This window comes from Oncorhynchus gorbuscha, unplaced genomic scaffold (genome assembly GCF_021184085.1).
Source record: "Oncorhynchus gorbuscha isolate QuinsamMale2020 ecotype Even-year unplaced genomic scaffold, OgorEven_v1.0 Un_scaffold_4067, whole genome shotgun sequence".
Classification (NCBI taxonomy): Eukaryota; Metazoa; Chordata; class Actinopteri; order Salmoniformes; family Salmonidae; genus Oncorhynchus; species Oncorhynchus gorbuscha.
The window spans coordinates 16,171-39,411 of record NW_025748173.1 but is presented as its reverse complement, the minus strand read 5'-3'; the positions used below and the strand labels follow the sequence as shown (position 1 = coordinate 39,411).

At 42.4% G+C, this 23,241-nt stretch overlaps 1 protein-coding gene across 1 annotated transcript in view; it reads right to left on the bottom strand.

The window, feature by feature from the left end:
- Positions 1–6,617: 6,617 nt before the first annotated feature.
- Positions 6,618–23,241, bottom strand: part of LOC124028347 (E3 ubiquitin-protein ligase MYLIP-A-like) — a 28,548-nt gene continuing 11,924 nt past the window's right edge. Inside the window, 6 exon segments of the mRNA XM_046340452.1 lie at positions 6,618–7,304; positions 10,991–11,247; positions 11,250–11,383; positions 12,070–12,234; positions 13,381–13,578; positions 14,113–14,298. Coding sequence (XP_046196408.1) covers positions 7,122–7,304; positions 10,991–11,247; positions 11,250–11,383; positions 12,070–12,234; positions 13,381–13,578; positions 14,113–14,298 — 1,123 coding nt within the window. The 3' untranslated portion in view covers positions 6,618–7,121.

Here is a 23,241-nt window from a genome sequence, read left to right as displayed (position 1 = left end):
GTTCTCTCACATCACCCCGCTCCTCCGTTCTCTCCACTGGCTTCCAGTTGAAGCTCGCATCCGCTACAAGACCATGGTGCTTGCCTACGGAGCTGTGAGGGGAACGGCACCTCAGTACCTCCAGGCTCTGATCAGGCCCTACACCCAAACAAGGGCACTGCGTTCATCCACCTCTGGCCTGCTCGCCTCCCTACCACTGAGGAAGTACAGCTCCCGCTCAGCCCAGTCAAAACTGTTCGCTGCTCTAGCCCCCCAATGGTGGAACAAACTCCCTCACGACGCCAGGACAGCGGAGTCTATCACCACCTTCCGGAGACACCTGAAACCCCACCTCTTTAAGGAATACCTAGGATAGGATAAGTATTCCCCCCCCCCTTTAAGATTTAGATGCACTATCGTAAAGTGACTGTTCCACTGGATGTCATAAGGTGAATGCACCAATTTGTAAGTCGCTCTGGATAAGAGCGTCTGCTAAATGACTTAAATGTAAATGTAATATAGGGAATAGGGTGCCACTCAGTGTCACACTCACTGTCCCCTATGCGCCCCGGTCAAAATAAGTGAACTATATAGGGAATGTAGTGCCATATGGGAATAAGGGGCAAGCTTGACTCTCATGTCATGTACTGTAAAAAAAAATATATATATATAAAATAGAAACACCCACACATCTAGTTGTTTCAGCCAATCCTTATTCAGTAACTGGTACCAAAGCCTTGTTTAAGTTTCCTCAACTCTTCGGTCAAAGTGTTACCTGAACTGTTTTATTAGGCCCAACGATATCTCTAATATGAGAAAATGCAGGAAATGAATTCAGCCAACTTAAAGGGATGAGTTTTCTCTATTTGTCTCATATGTTCATTCAACTATAAATTATTATGTTTGGTATCTTACCTGAAAAAAGGCTGTGGAACACACACACACACACACACACACACGATCAGACACACACACACACACGATCAGACACACACACACACGATCAGACACACACACACACACACACACACACACACACACACGATCAGACACACACACACACACGATCAGACACACACACACACGATCAGACACACACACACACACACACACACACACACACACACACACACACACACACACACACACACACACACACACACACACACACACACACACACACACACACACACACACACACACACACACACACACACACACACACACACACACACACACACGTCCTAATAACAGCCTGTGGATTGTTGTCAACAATGAGGCATATTCCATTTAGTTAGCGTTTAACTCAGTGTCATGTCTCGTATCACGCCATGTCATGTCTCATATGTCATTACATAGAGGTATAGGTGTTGACAGGCGCTAGCCAGGCAGAACATTGTGAAGTCTGTGCCAGGCAGGCAGTGGGAGAAGGCACAAATAGACACACACATTGACGTATGCACACACGCACACACACACACACACACACACACACACACACACACACACACACACACACACACACACACACACACACACACACACACACACACACACACACACACACACACACACACACACACACACACACACACACACACACACACACACACACACACACACACACACACACACACCACACACACACACCAACATAAAGAGTCAAACACACACAAGCATGCACGCACAGGCGCACACACACGCCCATACAAGCCCCGCTTATGGGAAGGTGACCTCGACACACACAGGGAAGGTTACTGTGTTCTGCTGTAGCAAGCTAAGGAACCATAGAGTATGTTCTACACTGATATCCTCTACATCACCAGTTCTATATGGAATCCTATGGTATCGTTCATCACTGACCCTCCACAACTGACCCACCCAACACAGCTGGCTTGGACTAGTTAGTATGTCATTTGTGATTCAACACAGATTTGAACATAAGACTTGATGCTCTTGGCCCCCTTGGGAGTCCACCATGGCTCCTCCTTTCTCTTTTCTGTGCTGACAAGGCAAAACACATTAGACATCTACAACAGCAGCTATAAAGGCTGGTTTATAACACCTTACCTCTGACCTGCTCTTCAGGCTGCTTCTCTTGGGTCTGAACAGGACATCTTTAAAGTCCAGCTTCACATCCACGTCTATCCGAGGCATGATGGCCTGTCACCTCCGGGTTGGTCCAATCCCTGTCCCAGTCCAATAAATCAATAATTCTATGAATCACTAGATCAACATAGAGCCTGTGATGTGGTCTGCTGAGACCCAGACAGTAGCCAACCCTGAAGCTCCAGATGCATTAAATATTTATAGCATGTTAACAGGCTCTCCCCTCCCAGCAGCACACACACCTATGGCTTTATTTGGTCTCTCTCTCTCTCTCTCTCTCTCTCTCTCTCTCTCTCTCTCTCTCTCTCTCTCTCTCTCTCTCTCTCTCTCTCTCTCTCTCTCTCCATCTCTCTGTCTCTATCTATCTCTTTCTCTCTCTCTCTCCATCTCTCTCTCTCCATCTCTCTCTCTCTCATATAATTGAGAGCAGTGCAGAGGGAGGCAGCCGCAGTTGCAGCACTAGTAGAAGTGGTATTGTCACTGGCCATCTGACACACATTCATGTCAGATGGACCTATCACTGCAGAGAACAGCACAGCTGCTGACAGAACCAGGAAGTACTGGAGTCAGTCAACATCCTCAGAGGGGATGGGGTGAGGTATATACACTAAAACATTCACAAGGTAGGAAACGCCTAAATGTTTTTTTAATGGGTCACTGAAGGCCAAATTCTGTGCATTACTTTTGCATTAATTCTATGTGTTATTATCCTATGGATAAAATTATCTTCGTCATCCTCTTCATTGTATCATTCTATTCATCATCCTCAACTATATAATGAAAATAGTTTCTCAAATATTGAGAAAATGGAACCTGAATCACATAATGAAATAGGGTGTATTACCCAACCACACCACTAGGTGAGGAAAGAGAGTTTATTTTCATGAGGAAACAGCTGAAATACAAACTGTTCCAAAGTCCCACCAAGAAATGTCCTAATAACTGCGGACTGTATTCAACAATGAGACATTTTCCATTTAGTTAGTATTTCACACAAATGATCACCTTAACAAATTATGATATATTCACCCTGCATCCCATAGGCTACCCTAACTTTAAGGAATTCAACAAAAAGTTATTCAAATGAGCAGTAGTTCACATTGTGTATAGCCTAAGGTTTTTTTTTTTTTTTTTTACATTTACAACTGACTAGGTATCCCCCTATCCCTAATGATAAAAACATGACTGGCCTACTTCAAGGGGTCTCTGAGCAAAATACACCTTTACAATTTCCCCCAGTCTCCCCTAATCATCGATGGAGGTTGTCACTCAGATATCTGTCTTTAGGTTATCAGTAACAGCATTGCTCAGTGCAAACACAACTCCTTTAGGATCTCTATGACATCTTGAGACTAGTTCACAACTGATAGAAAATGCTCACAAATGAAACATTAAGTACAAAATAAATATTTTATTAATTCTTGAAAATAAATATGAAATCTTGGTTTAGATTTCAACTCAGTAAAACACAGCTTTAAATACAGAACAGAACCTTAACTACAGAAATCATTGATCAACAAATTGAAATCCAATGTTCAGGTACATAGTGTAAATAGCTATTTAAAAAGAAATGAAGAGCTTTGGTAGAGAATTCTTCTCCATTTCATTTAACCCTTATTTTACCAGTTAAGTTGACTGAGAACATTTTCTCATTTACAGCAACGACCTGGGGAATAGTTACAGGGGAGAGGATGTATGAGCCAATTGGCAGCTCGTACATGATTAGGTGTCCATGATGGTATGAGGGCCAGATTGGGAATTTAGTCAGGACATCAGGGTTAACACCCCTACTCTTGTAATAAGTGCCATGGGATCTTTAGTGACCACAGAGAGTCAGGACACCCGTTTAACGTCTCATCCGAAAGACGACACGCTACACAGGGCAATGTCCCCAAACACTGTCCTGGGTCATTGGGATAATTGGCCCTCCAACACCACTTCCATTAGCATCCAGAGACAAACCATGTTTAGATCTGAGCAAGCCAGCAGTGGGATGTAGGGTGGTATGAGAAGCAACAATGTGACTTCTGTAGACTGGTAACAGGCCTGGTATGGTACATGTTGTTGAACTCGCTGCAGGCCAGAAGATAGATTGAGTAACTCATCTGTGTAAGACAGTGGGAACATCCATCCCAACAGACACCCTATATAGTGCACTACTTCATTACAGCCCTGTGGGCCCTGATAAAAAAAATAAAAAATAAAGACTATTTACCTGGTCTGGTACACTCTTCTAGTCTAATGTAATGACGATTTCAACACTATGGTCAGAGACATCACATTTATATACCGTTTGTTTAAGGCAGAGATAAAGACATCAAAATACAATGGAGTGTAAAGTATACATATAATGAACAAAAAGCTTATTTCTCTCAAATTGTGCACTAATTTGTTTACATCCCGGTAGTGAGCATTTCCCCTGTGCCAAGGTAATCAAGAAGCTGGCATATCAAGAAGCTGATTAAACAGCACAATCATTACACAGGTGCACCTTGTGCTGGAGACAATAAAAGATTGTTCTAAAATGTACAGTTGTCACACAACACAATAGATGTCTCAAGTTGAGGGAGCGTGCAGTTGGCATGCTGACTGCAGGAATGTCCACCAGAGCTGTGGCCAGAGAAATTAATGTTCAGAATGCTACTGTATGCAGTCATATAGCACCTCATACAGTAGCACACTACTACTACAACACCAATACTGCAGTACTACTACACTACTGGTATACTACCCCTGGTATACAACTACAGCACTACTACTGGTATACAACTACTACAGCACTACTACTGGTATACTACAGCACTACTACAGCACTACAACTACTACAGCACTACTACTGGTATACAACTACTACAGCACTACTACTGGTATATACAACTACTACAGCACTACTACTGGTATACAACTACTACAGCACTACTACTGGTATACTACTACTACAGCACTACTACTGGTATACAACTACTACAGCACTACTACTGGTATACTACTACAGCACTACTACTAGTATACTACAGCACTACTACATCACTACTACTGGTATACTACTACAGCACTACTACTGGTATACAACTACTACAGCACTACTACTGGTATACAACTACTACAGCACTACTACTGGTATACTAATACAGCACTACTACTGGTATACTAATACAGCACTACTACTGGTATACAACTACTGGTATACTACTACAGCACTACCCCTGGTATACACCTACTGGTATACTACTACATCACTACCCCTGGTATACAACTACTGGTATACTACCCCTGGTATATCCCTACTGCAGCACTACACCTGGTATACAACTACTGCAGCACTACTACTGGTATACAACTACTACTGGTATACTATGCCTGATATACAACTACTGCAGCACTACTACTCGTATACTACTACTACTGGTATACTATGCCTGATATACAACTACTGCAGCACTACTACTGGTATACAACTACTACTGGTATACTATGCCTGATATACAACTACTGCAGCACTACTACTCGTATACTACTACAGGTATACTACTACAGCACTACTACTGGTATACTATGAATGGTATACAACTACTGCAGCACTACTACTGGTATACAACTATTGGTATACTACTACAGCACTACAACTACTACAGCACTACCCCTGGTATACAACTACTACAGCACTACTACTGGTATACAACTATTGGTATACTACTACAGCACTACAACTACTACAGCACTACCCCTGGTATACAACTACTACAGCACTACTACAGGTATACAACTACTACGGCACTACTACTGGTATACAATACTACAGCACTACAACTGGTATACTACTACAGCACTACCCCTGTTATACAACTACTACAGCACTACTACTGGTATACTACTACTGGTATACTACTACAGCACTACTACTGGTATACTACTATAGCACTACTACTGGTATACTACTACTGGTATACTACTACAGCACTACTACTGGTATACTACTACAGCATTACCCCTGGTATACAACTACTACAGCACTACTACTGGTATACAACTACTACAGCACTACTACTGGTATACTACTATAGCACTACTACTGGTATACTACTACAGCACTACTACTGGTATACTACTATAGCACTACTACTGGTATACTACTACAGCACTACTACTAGTATACAACTACAGCACTACTACTGGTATACAACTACTACAGCACTACTACTGGTATACTACAGCACTACAACTACTGCAGCACTACTACTGGTATACTATGCCTGGTATACAACTACTACAGCACTACTACTGGTATACTACTACAGGTATACTACTACAGCACTACTACTGGTATACTATGCCTGGTATACAACTACTACAGCACTACTACTGGTATACTATGCCTGGTATACAACTACTACAGCACTACTACTGGTATACTACTACAACACTACTACTGGTATACAACTACAGCACTACTACTGGTATACAACTACTACAGCACTACTACTGGTATACTAATACAGCACTACTACTGGTATACTACAGCACTACAACTACTGCAGCACTACTACTGGTATACTACTACAGCACTACTACTGGTATACAACTACTACAGCACTACTACTGGTATACTACTACAGCACTACTACTGGTATACTACTACAGCACTACCCCTGGTATTTATGGTTTGCACGTTGCTTCACAATATTGTTTGAAGGTTTGTTTTAGGACTGATGCCCAACTGAACATTCTACTCAATGCATCCTCATTGGGGGCTGATGAATATTCAGTCTAAAGTTTATTACTGTGGCTTGAAAACACGATGACATTTCTAAAGGCGGCAAATAATTAGTAGGAAAACCTTTTTTCATCATTTTGATGTCGCCGGATTAACTTTAGATGCAGTATAACGTTAGCCAGCTAGCTAAAATTGAGGGGAGACCTACAGATTTTAGCTAGCTAACGTTAGCCAGCTAGCTAAGATTGAGGGGAGACCTCCAGATTTTTAGCTAGCTAACGCTAGCAATGATAGCAATGATAGCTATTTGGAAGTAAATCTACGTGTGACAGATCTGGTCTGTGCTGGTGTAGAACTCTCTGGAGGAACAGAGGTGAGTGGCCAGGTCTCTGGGAATATTGAAGGGGGCAGCACTGCTCACTGCCAGGGACAGCAGGTTGGCACAGGTGGGCAGGTAGACGTGCTGGACATGGTCCACCTCTGACCGACACACCGGACACACCTGAAGGGGTGAGATCAAAAGATTTGATTAGAATATAATATGCTAATCTAACATTAAAACACTGTATATATATATATACAGTCCTATAGATCTGGATGAATTAATTATATAATATATATATATAATATTGGATTAATGGTGTCCACAGAGTAGCTGACAGTACAGGCATTTAACCTACGACCTACAGGCTACAGAAGGTTCCGGACAGCCAATAAACCATGGGAAAAAGGGTAACTATAGTTTCTGCAAACATTCCTCCCGGCTCCCATACTCCTCCTCACCAAACAGTTCACTTCATTTGCTTAAAAAGGGAAAAAAAAGCACCAGCTCTTTTCATGAACTGCCAACCACCCTGACCTCTCTAAAAGTTTAACTTGGAGCTTCAAAGTTCATTCAGCACAGTGGAAGATACTAGAACATGGCGTTATGGTGTAACAGGGACTGGTGTTTAGTGCTGCCACCCCTGGAACACATAAACCCCATGGAGGCTGCGGTTCAAACCCCGACTGAGTCACATTCCATTCTGTCCTTCTCCTCCATTTCAATCACTTCTTCACTGTATCTATCAATACAGACTACAAAATATTTCAACAATTATATACTGTACACACACAACCGGTCAAAAGTTTTAGAACATCTACTCATACAAGGGTTTTTCTTTATTTTTTTTACTATTTTCTACATTGTAGAATAATAGTGACTCCATCAAAACTATGAAATAACACATATGGAATCACGTAGTAACCAAAAAAGTGTTAAATAAATCAAAATATATTTTATATTTGAGATTCTTCAAATATAAAAAATTATTCAAATACACCCTTTGCCTTGATGACAGCTTTGCACACTCTTGGTATTCTCTCAGCCAGCTTCATGAGGTAGTCACCTAGAATGCATTTCAATTAACAGGTGTGCCTTCTTAAAAGTTAATTTGTGGAATTTCTTTCCTTCATAATGCGTTTGAGCCACTCAGTTGTGTTGTGGCAAGGTAGAGGTGGTATACAGAAGATAGCCCTATTTGGTAAAAGACCAAGTCCATATTATGTCAAGAACAGCTCAAATAAGCAAAGAGAAACAACAGTCCATCATTACTTTAACCCTTGTGTAAGTCTTAACATTCTGTATACTCACCTTGTCCTAAAGGTTAAAAAATGACCCGCCTTCACTAAACCCCTAAAATAAAGCAGCTTAATTGAATTTTAAATCCTAAATGTGTTTTGCATGAAGAAACAACCTGTCATTCATCACAAAATTTGTGAATATCTGTTTTTAAATATATACTTATGGACTGTACAATGAGGAATTCAACTACAAAATACTAGTCTTCTCCCATTTGTTTAACCATTGCCCCCACCCACAAGGTGTAGAAACAACATTACATAAGATAAGATAGATACAAAACAAAAACGTGAGGAACATAAATCAATCAACTCTAATTAGCACATGTAGGACAGTATGCAAGTGTGTGTGCATGGACTTTGCAGGTGTATTTCTCACATGTGCAGCACATAGTATTTGTTAACTTGCCACAAGCACTGCAAAAGGCTGCTGTGCTGGGGAGGCACTCCCTTCTTTGAATGTGTGGGGTTACAAGAGCATTTTCCTCACACATGTCTTGCAGGTCTTGACTCACGGTTCTCAAATCGTAGCATTCTTGAGAAAGTGTGAAAAACTTTCAGTGGCATTGTGGCACAAAAATAATTAGATATATATTTTTTAAGCCGTTTTTTAAAAAAATTAATTATTTTATTAAATCGCCCTTCCACTCTCTGCATCCCAGAGACTACATGTAGCCTCACCTCGGGACCTATACACACCCGCTAAGATTAGCAGCCCTATGTAGACACGCAGGTCAATCTGATCCATCCTTTTCCAGTTGTCTCCATATTTACAGAAATCCTCCAAATTTGCCTTCTCCAAGATAATTTTTTCGACGGCTGGTGTGATGAACATGTAGAATGTTGAGGTGATGTCCTGGGTAACTGCATGTCCTGTGGGCCCTGGGGTCATCCTTATGACATGTTGACTGCATGTCTTGTGGGCCCTGGAGTCGTCCTTCTGACATGTTGACTGCATGTCTTGTGGGCCCTGGGGTCATCCTTATGACATGTTGACTGCATGTCTTGTGGGCCCTGGGGTCGTCCTTCTGACATGTTGACTGCATGTCCTGTGGGCCCTGGGGTCATCCTTATGACATGTTGACTGCATGTCTTGTGGGCCCTGGGGTTTCATCCTTATGACATGTTGACTGCATGTCTTGTGGGCCCTGGGGTCATCCTTATGACATGTTGACTGCATGTCTTGTGGGCCCTGGGGTCATCCTTATGACATGTTGACTGCATGTCTTGTGGGCCCTGGGGTCGTCCTTATGACATGTTGACTGCATGTCTTGTGGGCCCTGGGGTTTCATCCTTATGACATGTTGTGCTGCCATCCTGCCCTGGTTGTCATATGGTGACAAGGACCATGTTATGTTGCTGTTATTTGACAAAAATGTCTCGTTCAGCTTGGGGGTTCTCTTCTTCATCTGAAGATGATACATCGTGGCTCTGGGTTGTAATTCTTCCCCATCTTCTTCAGATTCCTGCTCCTCTTCTAAATCATTGTTCTCTAGTTCCTCCTGGACATCTGATAAAATCTGATCTATGACCTGTTGGGCACTGAAACATGCACTCATGGCTTCAGCAAAGAGAGAGCTGGGGGGACTGTCATCTGCAGCACCTTTGTAGTCTCTGACTGCCTTTCCCATTAGTTAACAATGCTTTTAAGAAATGTTTATTTGGTCTGAAATTGTTTGAATTTTGTCTGTGAACTTGCGTCATGTGTGGGGTCGTGGAGGGGAGATGCTGCAGATGCTGCAGTCCAAATCGGAGATTTTTGGTTCCAACCGCCGTGTCTTTGTGAGACGCAGAGTAGGTGAACGGATGATCTCTGCATGTGTGGTTCCCACCGTGAAGCATGGAGGAGGTGGTGTTATGGTGTTTTGCTGGTGACACTGTCGGTGATGTATTTAGAATTCAAGGCACACTTAACCAGCATGGCTACCACAGCATCGGTAGCATTACGCCTTCCCATCTGGCGTGCGTTTAATGGGACTATCATTTGTTTTTTGACAGGACAACGACCCAACACACCTCCAGGCTGTGTAAGGGCTATTTGACCAAGAAGAAGAGTGATGGAGTGCTGCATCAGTTGACCTGGCCTCCACAATTACACAACCTCAACCAAATTGAGATAGTTTGGGTTGAGTCAGACCGCAGAGTGAAGGAAAAGCAGCCTACAAGTGCTCACCATGTGTGGGAACTGCTTCAATACTGTTGGAAAATCATTCCGGGTTAAACTGGTTGAGAGAATACCAAGAGTGTGCAAAGCTGTCATCAAGGCAAAGGGTGGCTATTTGAAGAATAAAATATTTTAATTTGTTTAATACTTTTTTGGTTACTCCATGACTCCATGTGTTATTTCATAGTTTTGATGGCTTCACTCTTATGTAGAAAATAGTAAAAATAAAGAAAAACCCTTGAATGAGTAGGTGTTCTAAAACTTTTGACTGGTAGTGAGTGAGTGAGTGAGTGAGTGAGTGAGTGAGTGAGTGAGTGAGTGAGTGAGTGAGTGAGTGAGTGAGTGAGTGAGTGAGTGAGTACGTATATATATATACTTATTTTAAACCATGGCGTTATGGTTACCTCTAGCTGGACGGCACAGTTGTGGCAGCACACCATGTGTCCACAGGGGCAGAAGGCAGCGTCCATCTCCTCTTCACAGCACAGCATACACAGCAGAGCATCCTGAAGCTGCTGCAGCTTCTCCTCCAGAACCCGGCTCCTCTGGCACCCCTCACAGCCTCCTTCCCCCACCCCAGGGGACCGCGACGGGCTCTGCTCGCCGGACACACAGTCCCTTGCCATGCCGGCGTTGTAGAGCGCCCTGCGGCAGTGGTCGAGACCTCCTTGGAGGTGCGTCGGATGTCGAAGACATACTTCTTGCCCAGGCGATGCTCGTTGAGGAAGAGAGACGCCAGGTGACCCTTGAAGTCACGGCTATACTGCATCATCACGTCGTTCGTCACCGTGTCACACCTGAAGGACAAGTAAACATCACAGTTATTGACCAAGTACACTAAAATCAATATTATAAAATGTTATTACACTGTGAAACTGGAGTGACTCCACATGTACAAGCCATGCTACATGCTACATGGTTGCTGACCTGTAGAAGGCATGTTGTTGGTGTGTAAGCCATGCTACATGCTACATGGTTGCTGACCTGTAGAAGGCATGTTGTTGGTATGTGAGCCATGCTACATGGTTGCTTACCTGTAGAAGGCATGTTGTTGGTGTGTAAGCCATGCTACATGCTACATGGTTGCTGACCTGTAGAAGGCATGTTGTTGGTATGTGAGCCATGCTACATGCTACATGGTTGCTTACCTGTAGAAGGCATGTTGTTGGTGTGTAAGCCATGCTACATGCTACATGGTTGCTGACCTGTAGAAGGCATGTTGTTGGTGTGTAAGCCATGCTACATGCTACATGGTTGCTGACCTGTAGAAGGCATGTTGTTGGTATGTGAGCCATGCTACATGCTAAATGGTTGCTGACCTGTAGAAGGCATGTTGTTGGTATGTAAACCATGCTACATGGTTGCTGACCTGTAGAAGGCATGTTGTTGGTATGTGAGCCATGCTACATGCTACATGGTTGCTGACCTGTAGAAGGCATGTTGTTGGTATGTGAGCCATGCTACATGCTACATGGTTGCTGACCTGTAGAAGGCGTGGGTCTCTGTGATGGCCCGGTACAGGCCGCTGGCAGCTCTGGTGCTTGTCATCTTAAACAGCAGGGCCACATCCTCACCACTGTCCTTAGTGATGGTCATGTACACATTCTTCCCTGACTGGGTGGCCATTTGGATGATGGGATAAATGATCCTAGAACAGAGGACAGAGAGTCATTGTAGGCTCTATATAACTTCATATCAAATGTCCAACAGCAGAGCATTGTCTTGTGTGTAAAGACCTGTAGATAGAACTACATAATCACATATTAACGGTGTCTAGACCTGTAGACAGAACTACACCGTGTAGTCCTTCTGTAGCTCAGTTGGTAGAGCATGGCGCTTGTAACGCCAGTGTAGTGGGTTCGATTCCCGGGACCACCCATACGTAGAATGTATGCACACATGACTGTAAGTCGCTTTGGATAAAAGCGTCTGCTAAATGGCATATATTTTTTTTTTTTTTTACATAATCACATATTAACGGTGTCTACGCTAACAGAAGCATGCTGAGTTTGTATAACCAGTCAGTGTTATATTTTCAACTCTGCTACATCTGTATACAAACACTGCACAGTAGAAAAAGACAGGAAGCCGACCTCAACTTTAGTTTCTTTTTTGTTGTTGTTGTTCAGTGCATCAACGAATAACATGTTTTGCAAACAGCACTGTCAGGTTAGTTTAATACCTGTTGGTGGGGGTGAAGTCAGGTTAGTTTAATACCTGTTGGTGGGGGTGAAGTCAGGTTAGTTTAATGAATATACCTGTTGGTGGGGGTGAAGTCAGGTTAGTTTAATGAATATACCTGTTGGTGGGGGTGAAGTCAGGTTAGTTTAATACCTGTTGGTGGGGGTGAAGTCAGGTTAGTTTAATACCTGTTGATGGGGGTGAAGTCAGGTTAGTTTAATACCTGTTGGTGGGGGTGAAGTCAGGTTAGTTTAATACCTGTTGGTGGGGGGGGGTGAAGTCAGGTTAGTTTAATACCTGTTGGTGGTTTAATACCTGGGGGTGAAGTCAGGTTAGTTTAATACCTGTTGGTGGGGGTGAAGTCAGGTTAGTTTAATACCTGTTGGTGGGGGTGAAGTCAGGTTAGTTTAATACCTGTTGGTGGGGGTGAAGTCAGGTTAGTTTAATACCTGTTGGTGGGGGTGAAGTCAGGTCAGTGTAGTGAATTTACCTGTTGGTGGGGGTGAAGTCAGGTTAGTTTAGTGAATTTACCTGTTGGTGGGGGTGAAGTCAGGTTAGTTTAATGAATATACCTGTTGGTGGGGGTGAAGTCAGGTTAGTTTAATGAATTTACCTGTTGGTGAGGGTGAAGTCCTCCTGACAGATAGATACCCCTTCAGGGCCGACCCCTATAGCCAGCCTCTGTCCCTCTGAGTCCCTGGCCCAGTGCCACTCCACCCCGTAGTTCTCCAGGGAGGACACCAGCTGTAGGGCCTGGTACTCTGCTGACGCCTGGCTCAGACCCTCTAGCTCGCGGTGCTTCTCCTGGATGCTGCAGACGGACACGGCAGGACGGGACAGAAGAGTTACGTTTTCTGCTGTTAGGATTAAACACCCATAGGATTAAACATGTTTTCTACCTTCTATTTCAAATGCTGCCACCAAATAATCCCTGCTCGGTTTTCATTTTTTTAAATGTATTATTTATATATTTTAAAAAAAAGATCTACGAAATAAAATGAACTAAAACTAATCAAAACACATGAGGAATGAGAACTGTACTTTAGTGCCCAGTAGTGAATGTATATAGCTGCAGGGCTAGCTGAGTCAGCAGCCTAGTGTTTTAGGGACAGATGTTGTGAATCCCATTTATATGCTGATTTGGGAGTATTTAGGCTCCTCCCACATCAAGGCCATAACAGAAGACCAAACCATGGTTTAGTCAGCTATTCAGATGGCCTTCACACATCAAAAAGGTTATATTTTCATCATCTTGTATCTATAGCAGTTCTACAAGTCAGCACAGAGAAGTACTTAGTAAGACATGGAATGCAGGTGGAGTCAAGTTACTCATTGCTTTGCTGACCTGTTGATGGTTGCCAGGTCAGGCTCCTGTCTGAAGATCTGGCTAGAGCAGTACTTGGCTGTGTTCTGGTTGTAGTCTCCGTACTCAGCCTGGGCTATTAGGGCACACAGCCCCTTGGCCTGCTCAGCCTCCATCTGCAGGCTGCCACTGTCCAGCTCCTCCTTTATGTGCAGGAAGAACATATGTCTGGAGGAGAGAGGGATGTGTAAAGGGTTATATGATGGACATGAGGAAGAACGAGAATACAACTTCACAAAACTGCCTCGTCATTGCACTGAAAAGAGGAACGAAGATAATCCTCTTTGTAGGCCCTAAATCTAGGTTGAAGATACCCAGGTTAGAACAACGTAATAACTAGTATCACTGGTCCTTTTGTCTAGAATTCTTCCTCATTTATGCAAAGAATTATGCGATATTAGAATGCTCTTGTTGTCATCTTCAACATAGTCGTAAAAGAGGAAGAACAAGAATACAGCTTAACTGGTGATGGTAAACTAGCCCTCTGTGCCTCCTCAAAACAGGAAGTTGCACTGAATATAGGAGTGAAGATAGCCTTCTTTATAAAATGACAGTTCTCTCATGCCTGCTACGAGCGCTTGACCTTTCTGTCCACAGGGTCAGCTATCCACCGTATTGCTCCAGTGAGGAATGTGGGTGGCAGAATTGCTGGTACAGGCAGGTCACGACCCCAGACTGTCCCGTGTGATAAACAGGAAGCCAGTTTAAACTTAACAAACTCAGTCTGTGCTTCACTCCAATGTATACTACTATGGTGTAACGGCACAGTGTCGGAGGTGTAACTGAAAGTCATAATGAAAGTCTTGAACCGTGTACCTGAACATGTCAAAGCATACTTAAGTTTCTGAGTTGAAGAACAGTTCGGGGGTGCACTGGTTTCTGGTATAACATCACATATCCACTGGTCTCTGGTATAACATCACATATCCACTGGTCTCTGGTATAACATCACATATCCACTGGTCTCTAGTATAACATCACATATCCACTGGTCTCTGGTATAACATCACATATCCACTGGTCTCTGGTATAACATCACATATCCACTGGTCTCTGGTATAACATCACATATCCACTGGTCTCTGGTATAACATCACATATCCACTGGTCTCTGGTATAACATCACATATCCACTGGTCTCTGGTATAACATCACATATCCACTGGTCTCTGGTATAACATCACATATCCACTGGTATAACATCACATATCCACTGGTCTCTGGTATAACATCACATATCCACTGGTCTCTGGTATAACATCACATATCCACTGGTATAACATCACATATCCACTGGTATAACATCACATATCCACTGGTCTCTGGTATAACATCACATATCCACTGGTCTCTGGTATAACATCACATATCCACTGGTCTCTGGTATAACATCACATATCCACTGGTCTCTGGTATAACATCACATATCCACTGGTCTCTGGTATAACATCACATATCCACTGGTCTCTGGTATAACATCACATATCCACTGGTCTCTAGTATAACATCACATATCCACTGGTCTCTGGTATAACATCACATATCCACTGGTCTCTGGTATAACATCACATATCCACTGGTCTCTGGTATAACATCACATATCCACTGGTATAACATCACATATCCACTGGTCTCTGGTATAACATCACATATCCACTGGTCTCTGGTATAACATCACATATCCACTGGTATAACATCACATATCCACTGGTCTCTGGTATAACATCACATATCCACTGGTCTCTGGTATAACATCACATATCCACTGGTCTCTGGTATAACATCACATATCCACTGGTATAACATCACATATCCACTGGTCTCTGGTATAACATCACATATCCACTGGTATAACATCACATATCCACTGGTCTCTGGTATAACATCACATATCCACTGGTCTCTGGTATAACATCACATATCCACTGGTCTCTGGTATAACATCACATATCCACTGGTCTCTGGTATAACATCACATATCCACTGGTCTCTGGTATAACATCACATATCCACTGGTATAACATCATATCTGGTATAACATCACATATCCACTGGTCTCTGGTATAACATCACATATCCACTGGTCTCTGGTATAACATCACATATCCACTGGTCTCTGGTATAACATCACATATCCACTGGTCTCTGGTATAACATCACATATCCACTGGTCTCTGGTATAACATCACATATCCACTGGTCTCTGGTATAACATCACATATCCACTGGTCTCTGGTATAACATCACATATCCACTGGTCTCTGGTATAACATCACATATCCACTGGTCTCTGGTATAACATCACATATCCACTGGTCTCTGGTATAACATCACATATCCACTGGTCTCTGGTATAACATCACATATCCACTGGTCTCTGGTATAACATCACATATCCACTGGTCTCTGGTATAACATCACATATCCACTGGTCTCTGGTATAACATCACATATCCACTGGTCTCTGGTATAACATCACATATCCTTCCATCCCTGTCTCTGGGGTATCCTCGGATCACATATCCACTGGTCTCTGGTATAACATCACATATCCTCTGGTCTAACAGCCTCCAGTATTTATAACATCACATAGTCCATGTGTCGGGGGGCTAGGGTCACATATTGGTTTATCTGGATATACTTCTCTGGTATAACATCCATATCCGGTGTCCTGTGTAAATCACATATCCAGTGGTCTCTGGTATAACATCACATATCCACTGGTCTCTCCTTCTCTCTTTCTTTCTCACATATCGGAGGACCTGAGCCCTAGAACCATGCCCCAGGACTACCTGACATGATGACTCCTTGCTGTCCCCAGTCCACTGGCCATGCTGTATGCTCCAGTTTCAACTGGCCTGGGCCCTAGGACCATGTCCCAGGACTACCTCACATGAGGACTCCTTGCTGTCCACAGTCCACCTGGCCATGCTCCTGCTCCAGTTTCAACATGACCTGAGCCACTGGTCTCTGTATAACCCAGGACTACCTGACATGATGGCTCCTTGGTATCCCCAGTCCACCTGTATAACTGTGCTGCTGCTCACAGTATCCACTGTTCTGCCTATAACATCATTTGACCATGCTGGTCATTTATGAACATTTGAACATCTTGGTCACTGTTCTGTTATAATCTCCATCCACTGGTCACAGCCATCAAGAGGACTGGCCTGGTATAACATCACATATCCACTGGTTCCTCTCTAGGTTTCTTCCTAGGTTTTGGCCTTTCCAGGGAGTTTTTCACATAGCCACCGTCTTTTACACCATATCCATTGTTTGCTGTTTGGGGTTCCAGGCTGGGTTTCTGTACAGCACTTTGAGATATCACATATCCACTGAAGGGCTATATAAATAAATTTGATTTGATTTGATTTAATTTCACATATCCACTGGTCTCTGGTATAACATCACATATCCACTGGTCTCTGGTATAACATCACATATCCACTGGTCTCTGGTATAACATCACATATCCACTGGTCTCTGGTATAACATCACATATCCACTGGTCTCTGGTATAACATCACATATCCACTGGTCTCTGGTATAACATCACATATCCACTGGTCTCTGGTATAACATCACATATCCACTGGTCTCTGGTATAACATCACATATCCACTGGTCTCTGGTATAACATCACATATCCACTGGTATAACATCACATATCCACTGGTCTCTGGTATAACATCACATATCCACTGGTCTCTGGTATAACATCACATATCCACTGGTCTCTGGTATAACATCACATATCCACTGGTCTCTGGTATAACATCACATATCCAGTATAACATCACATATCCACTGGTCTCTGGTATAACATCACATATCCACTGGTCTCTGGTATAACATCACATATCCACTGGTCTCTGGTATAACATCACATATCCACTGGTATAACATCATATCTGGTATAACATCACATATCCACTGGTCTCTGGTATAACATCACATATCCACTGGTATAACATCACTCTGGTATAACATCACATATCCACTGGTCTCTGGTATAACATCACATATCCACTGGTCTCTGGTATAACATCACATATCCACTGGTATAACATCACATATCCACTGGTATAACATCACATATCCACTGGTCTCTAGTATAACATCACATATCCACTGGTATAACATCACATATCCACTGGTCTCTAGTATAACATCACATATCCACTGGTATAACATCACATATCCACTGGTCTCTGGTATAACATCACATATCCACTGGTATAACATCACATATCCACTGGTATAACATCACATATCCACTGGTCTCTGGTATAACATCACATATCCACTGGTCTCTGGTATAACATCACATATCCACTGGTATAACATCACATATCCACTGGTCTCTGGTATAACATCACATATCCACTGGTATAACATCACATATCCACTGGTCTCTGGTATAACATCACATATCCACTGGTCTGGTATAACATCACATATCCACTGGTATCATCACATATGGTATAACATCACATATCCACTGGTCTCTGGTATAACATCACATATCCACTGGTATAACATCACATATCCACTGGTATAACATCACATATCCACTGGTATAACATCACATATCCACTGGTCTCTGGTATAACATCACATATCCACTGGTCTCTGGTATAACATCACATATCCACTGGTATAACATCACATATCCACTGGTCTCTGGTATAACATCACATATCCACTGGTCTCTGGTATAACATCACATATCCACTGGTCTCTGGTATAACATCACATATCCACTGGTCTCTGGTATAACATCACATATCCACTGGTCTCTAGTATAACATCATCCACTGGTCTCTGGTATAACATCACATATCCACTGGTATAACATCACATATCCACTGGTCTCTGGTATAACATCACATATCCACATATCACATATCCACTGGTCTCTGGTATAACATCACATATCCACTGGTCTCTGGTATAACATCACATATCCACTGGTCTCTGGTATAACATCACATATCCACTGGTCTCTGGTATAACATCACATATCCACTGGTCTCTGGTATAACATCACATATCCACTGGTCTCTGGTATAACATCACATATCCACTGGTATAACATCACATATCCACTGGTATAACATCACATATCCACTGGTCTCTGGTATAACATCACATATCCACTGGTCTCTGGTATAACATCACATATCCACTGGTCTCTGGTATAACATCACATATCCACTGGTCTCTGGTATAACATCACATATCCACTGGTCTCTGGTATAACATCACATATCCACTGGTATAACATCACATATCTCTGGTATAACATCACATATCCACTGGTCTCTGGTATAACATCACATATCCACTGGTCTCTGGTATAACATCACATATCCACTGGTCTCTGGTATAACATCACATATCCACTGGTCTCTGGTATAACATCACATATCCACTGGTCTCTGGTATAACATCACATATCCACTGGTCTCTGGTATAACATCACATATCCACTGGTCTCTGGTATAACATCACATATCCACTGGTATAACATCACATATCCACTGGTCTCTGGTATAACATCACATATCCACTGGTCTCTGGTATAACATCACATATCCACTGGTCTCTGGTATAACATCACATATCCACTGGTCTCTGGTATAACATCACATATCCACTGGTCTCTGGTATAACATCACATATCCACTGGTCTCTGGTATAACATCACATATCCACTGGTATAACATCACATATCCACTGTCTCTGGTATAACATCACATATCCACTGGTATAACATCACATATCTGGTATAACATCACATATCCACTGGTATAACATCACATATCCACTGGGTATAACATCACATATCCACTGGTCACATATCCACTGGTATAACATCACATATCCACTGGTCTCTGGTATAACATCACATATCCACTGGTATAACATCACATATCCACTGGTCTCTGGTATAACATCACATATCCACTGGTCTCTGGTATAACATCACATATCCACTGGTATAACATCACATATCCACTGGTCTCTGGTATAACATCATCCATATCCACTGGTATAACATCACATATCCACTGGTCTCTGGTATAACATCATATCCACTGGTATAACATCACATATCCACTGGTCTCTGGTATAACATCACATATCCACTGGTGGTATAACATCACATATCCACTGGATGTCATAACATCAATATCCACTGGTCTCTGGTATAACATCACATATCCACTGGTCTCTGGTATAACATCACATATCCACTGGTCTCTGGTATAACATCACATATCCACTGGTATAACATCACATATCCACTGGTATAACATCACATATCCACTGGTCTCTGGTATAACATCACATATCCACTGGTCTCTGGTATAACATCACATATCCACTGGTCTCTGGTATAACATCACATATCCACTGGTCTCTGGTATAACATCACATATCCACTGGTATAACATCACATATCCACTGGGTATAACATCACATATCCACTGGTCTCTGGTATAACATCACATATCCACTGGTCTCTGGTATAACATCACATATCCAGTGGTCTCTGGTATAACATCACATATCCACTGGTATAACATCACATATCCACTGGTCTCTGGTATAACATCACATATCCACTGGTATAACATCATCACATATCCACTGGTCTCTACAGCCTACAGTAGGTATATGTTACAGTCATAACATTGACATCCAGTAGCTGATTTGGTTACAGTGCTGAGATTAGGCTAGATATCTACATATCTGCTGCATTGAATTTATAGCAGGTATAGTGAATCTACAGTACATAGCCTACAGTGGGTATATGAATCTACAGTACGTAGCCTACAGTGGGTATATGAATCTACAGCCTACAGTAGGTATATAGCCTACAGTGGGTATATGAATCTACAGCCTACAGTAGGTATATAGCCTACAGTGGGTATATGAATCTACAGCCTACAGTAGGTATATTCATGTATGTTTCATGGCTCTAGTTCTAAAGATGTAGCCTATCAAGTCCTAACAGGCTCCCGTTAGACAATGTAGGTAGAGGACTGATAGTCACAGACAGGACACCTATAGGTAGAGGACTGACAGTCACAGACAAGACACCTATAGGTAGAAGACTGACAGTCACAGACAAGACACCTATAGGTACAGGACTGACAGTCACAGACAAGACACCTATAGGTACAGGACTGACAGTCACAGACAAGACACTGTAGGTAGAGGACTGACAGTCACAGACAAGACACCGTAGGTAGAGGACTGACAGTCACAGACAAGACACCTATAGGTAGAGTACTGACAGTCACAGACAAGACACCTATAGGTAGAGGACTGACAGTCACAGACAAGACACTGTAGGTACAGGACTGACAGTCACAGACAAGACACTGTAGGTACAGGACTGACAGTCACAGACAAGACACTGTAGGTACAGGACTGACAGTCACAGACAAGACACTGTAGGTAGAGGACTGACAGTCACAGACAAGACACCTATAGGTAGAGGACTGACAGTCACAGACAAGACAACACATTGTAGCAGCTGTTTTGACAAAATGGTTTTACTCATTATGAATTTTAAAATGGAAACCACCAACTCTCAACAACACATTCTCCCATGGTGCCGCTCAGCTGTAGGACAGATGAGGTGCTGAATGCTCTCCGGAACTGTTGCTATGTGAACTCTGCCCTGCAAGTTGATATCAGCAGAACATCCTATTTAAACAGCTTGTATGCAGTACAATGTGATAAAGCAGTGGGTGTTTAGCTAGTGGGGCTCTCAGCTGAAGCCAACAGGATGGATGCCTGCTTGGATGAACAATGGCTAGTACCGTGTGTTCTCACTCTCAGCCAGCCAGGAGGTAAGGGGGTGGCTGGATGTAGGGGACTGTGCATGCTGAGCCTGCAGGATGCATGGCTCTCATTGTCAGTGAGTGTGGAGCTGCATGTGGACTGCTGACAGACCGAGGGCCTCTCCCCTCTCTTGTTTGCCCAACTCTTTCAGGGCCAGCAGAGCACGTGCTTAAGACATGACTTACATAAGCCTCCTGTTGAATTGATTCAACCAATCAAACGTTGTTGTTATGATTCCCAAGGTGTGTTATTTTACTTTTGGAATAATCTGAAGGCTGAGTTATTTAGTAGCACTATAAATTTACCACATTATTCATCAAATGTAAAATATATATATATACATATATATATATACTTATTGGGCTACAGCCAATACTTTGTTGTTATCTGCGATACATGGTTCATGTTCCATCGTTTGCAGTGTTTCCTCGTGTCAACCCTACTCACGCTAAGGCTGAGAACACACCAGTACGGTGTTAGCCCATCTAGCAGACAAGGTGAATTTATTTTTTCTTCTTCTTTTATAAATAAAAACTAAAACCCCACAAAAACGAATTTGTACTATTAGTATGGCTGATCCTTAACACATTTCACATTTAATCCATCTGCTGAATGTGACAAAAAAATAAACAATTGTTACAAAAAAAAACATGACACTTTATGATCTTGCCACCTGCATATTAGCCTGCATATTATACTGCATATTATACTGCATATTATACTGCATATTAGCCTGCATATTAGCCTGCATATTAGCCTGCATATTAGCCTGCATATTAGCCTGCATATTAGCCTGCATATTAGCCTGCATATTAGCCTGCATATTAGCCTGCATATTAGCCTGCATATTATACTGCATATTATACTGCATACTGCATATTAGCCTGCATATTAGCCTGCATATTAGCCTGCATATTATACTGCATATTATACTGCATATTAGCCTGCATATTAGCCTGCATATTAGCCTGCATATTAGCCTGCATATTAGCCTGCATATTAGCCTGCATATTATACTGCATATTAGACTGCATATTAGACTGCATATTAGACTGCATATTAGACTGCATATTAGCCTGCATATTATACTGCATATTAGACTGCATATTAGACTGCATATTAGACTGCATATTAGACTGCATATTAGACTGCATATTAGACTGCATATTAGCCTGCATATTATACTGCATATTATACTGCATATTAGCCTGCATATTAGCCTGCATATTATACTGCATATTAGCCTGC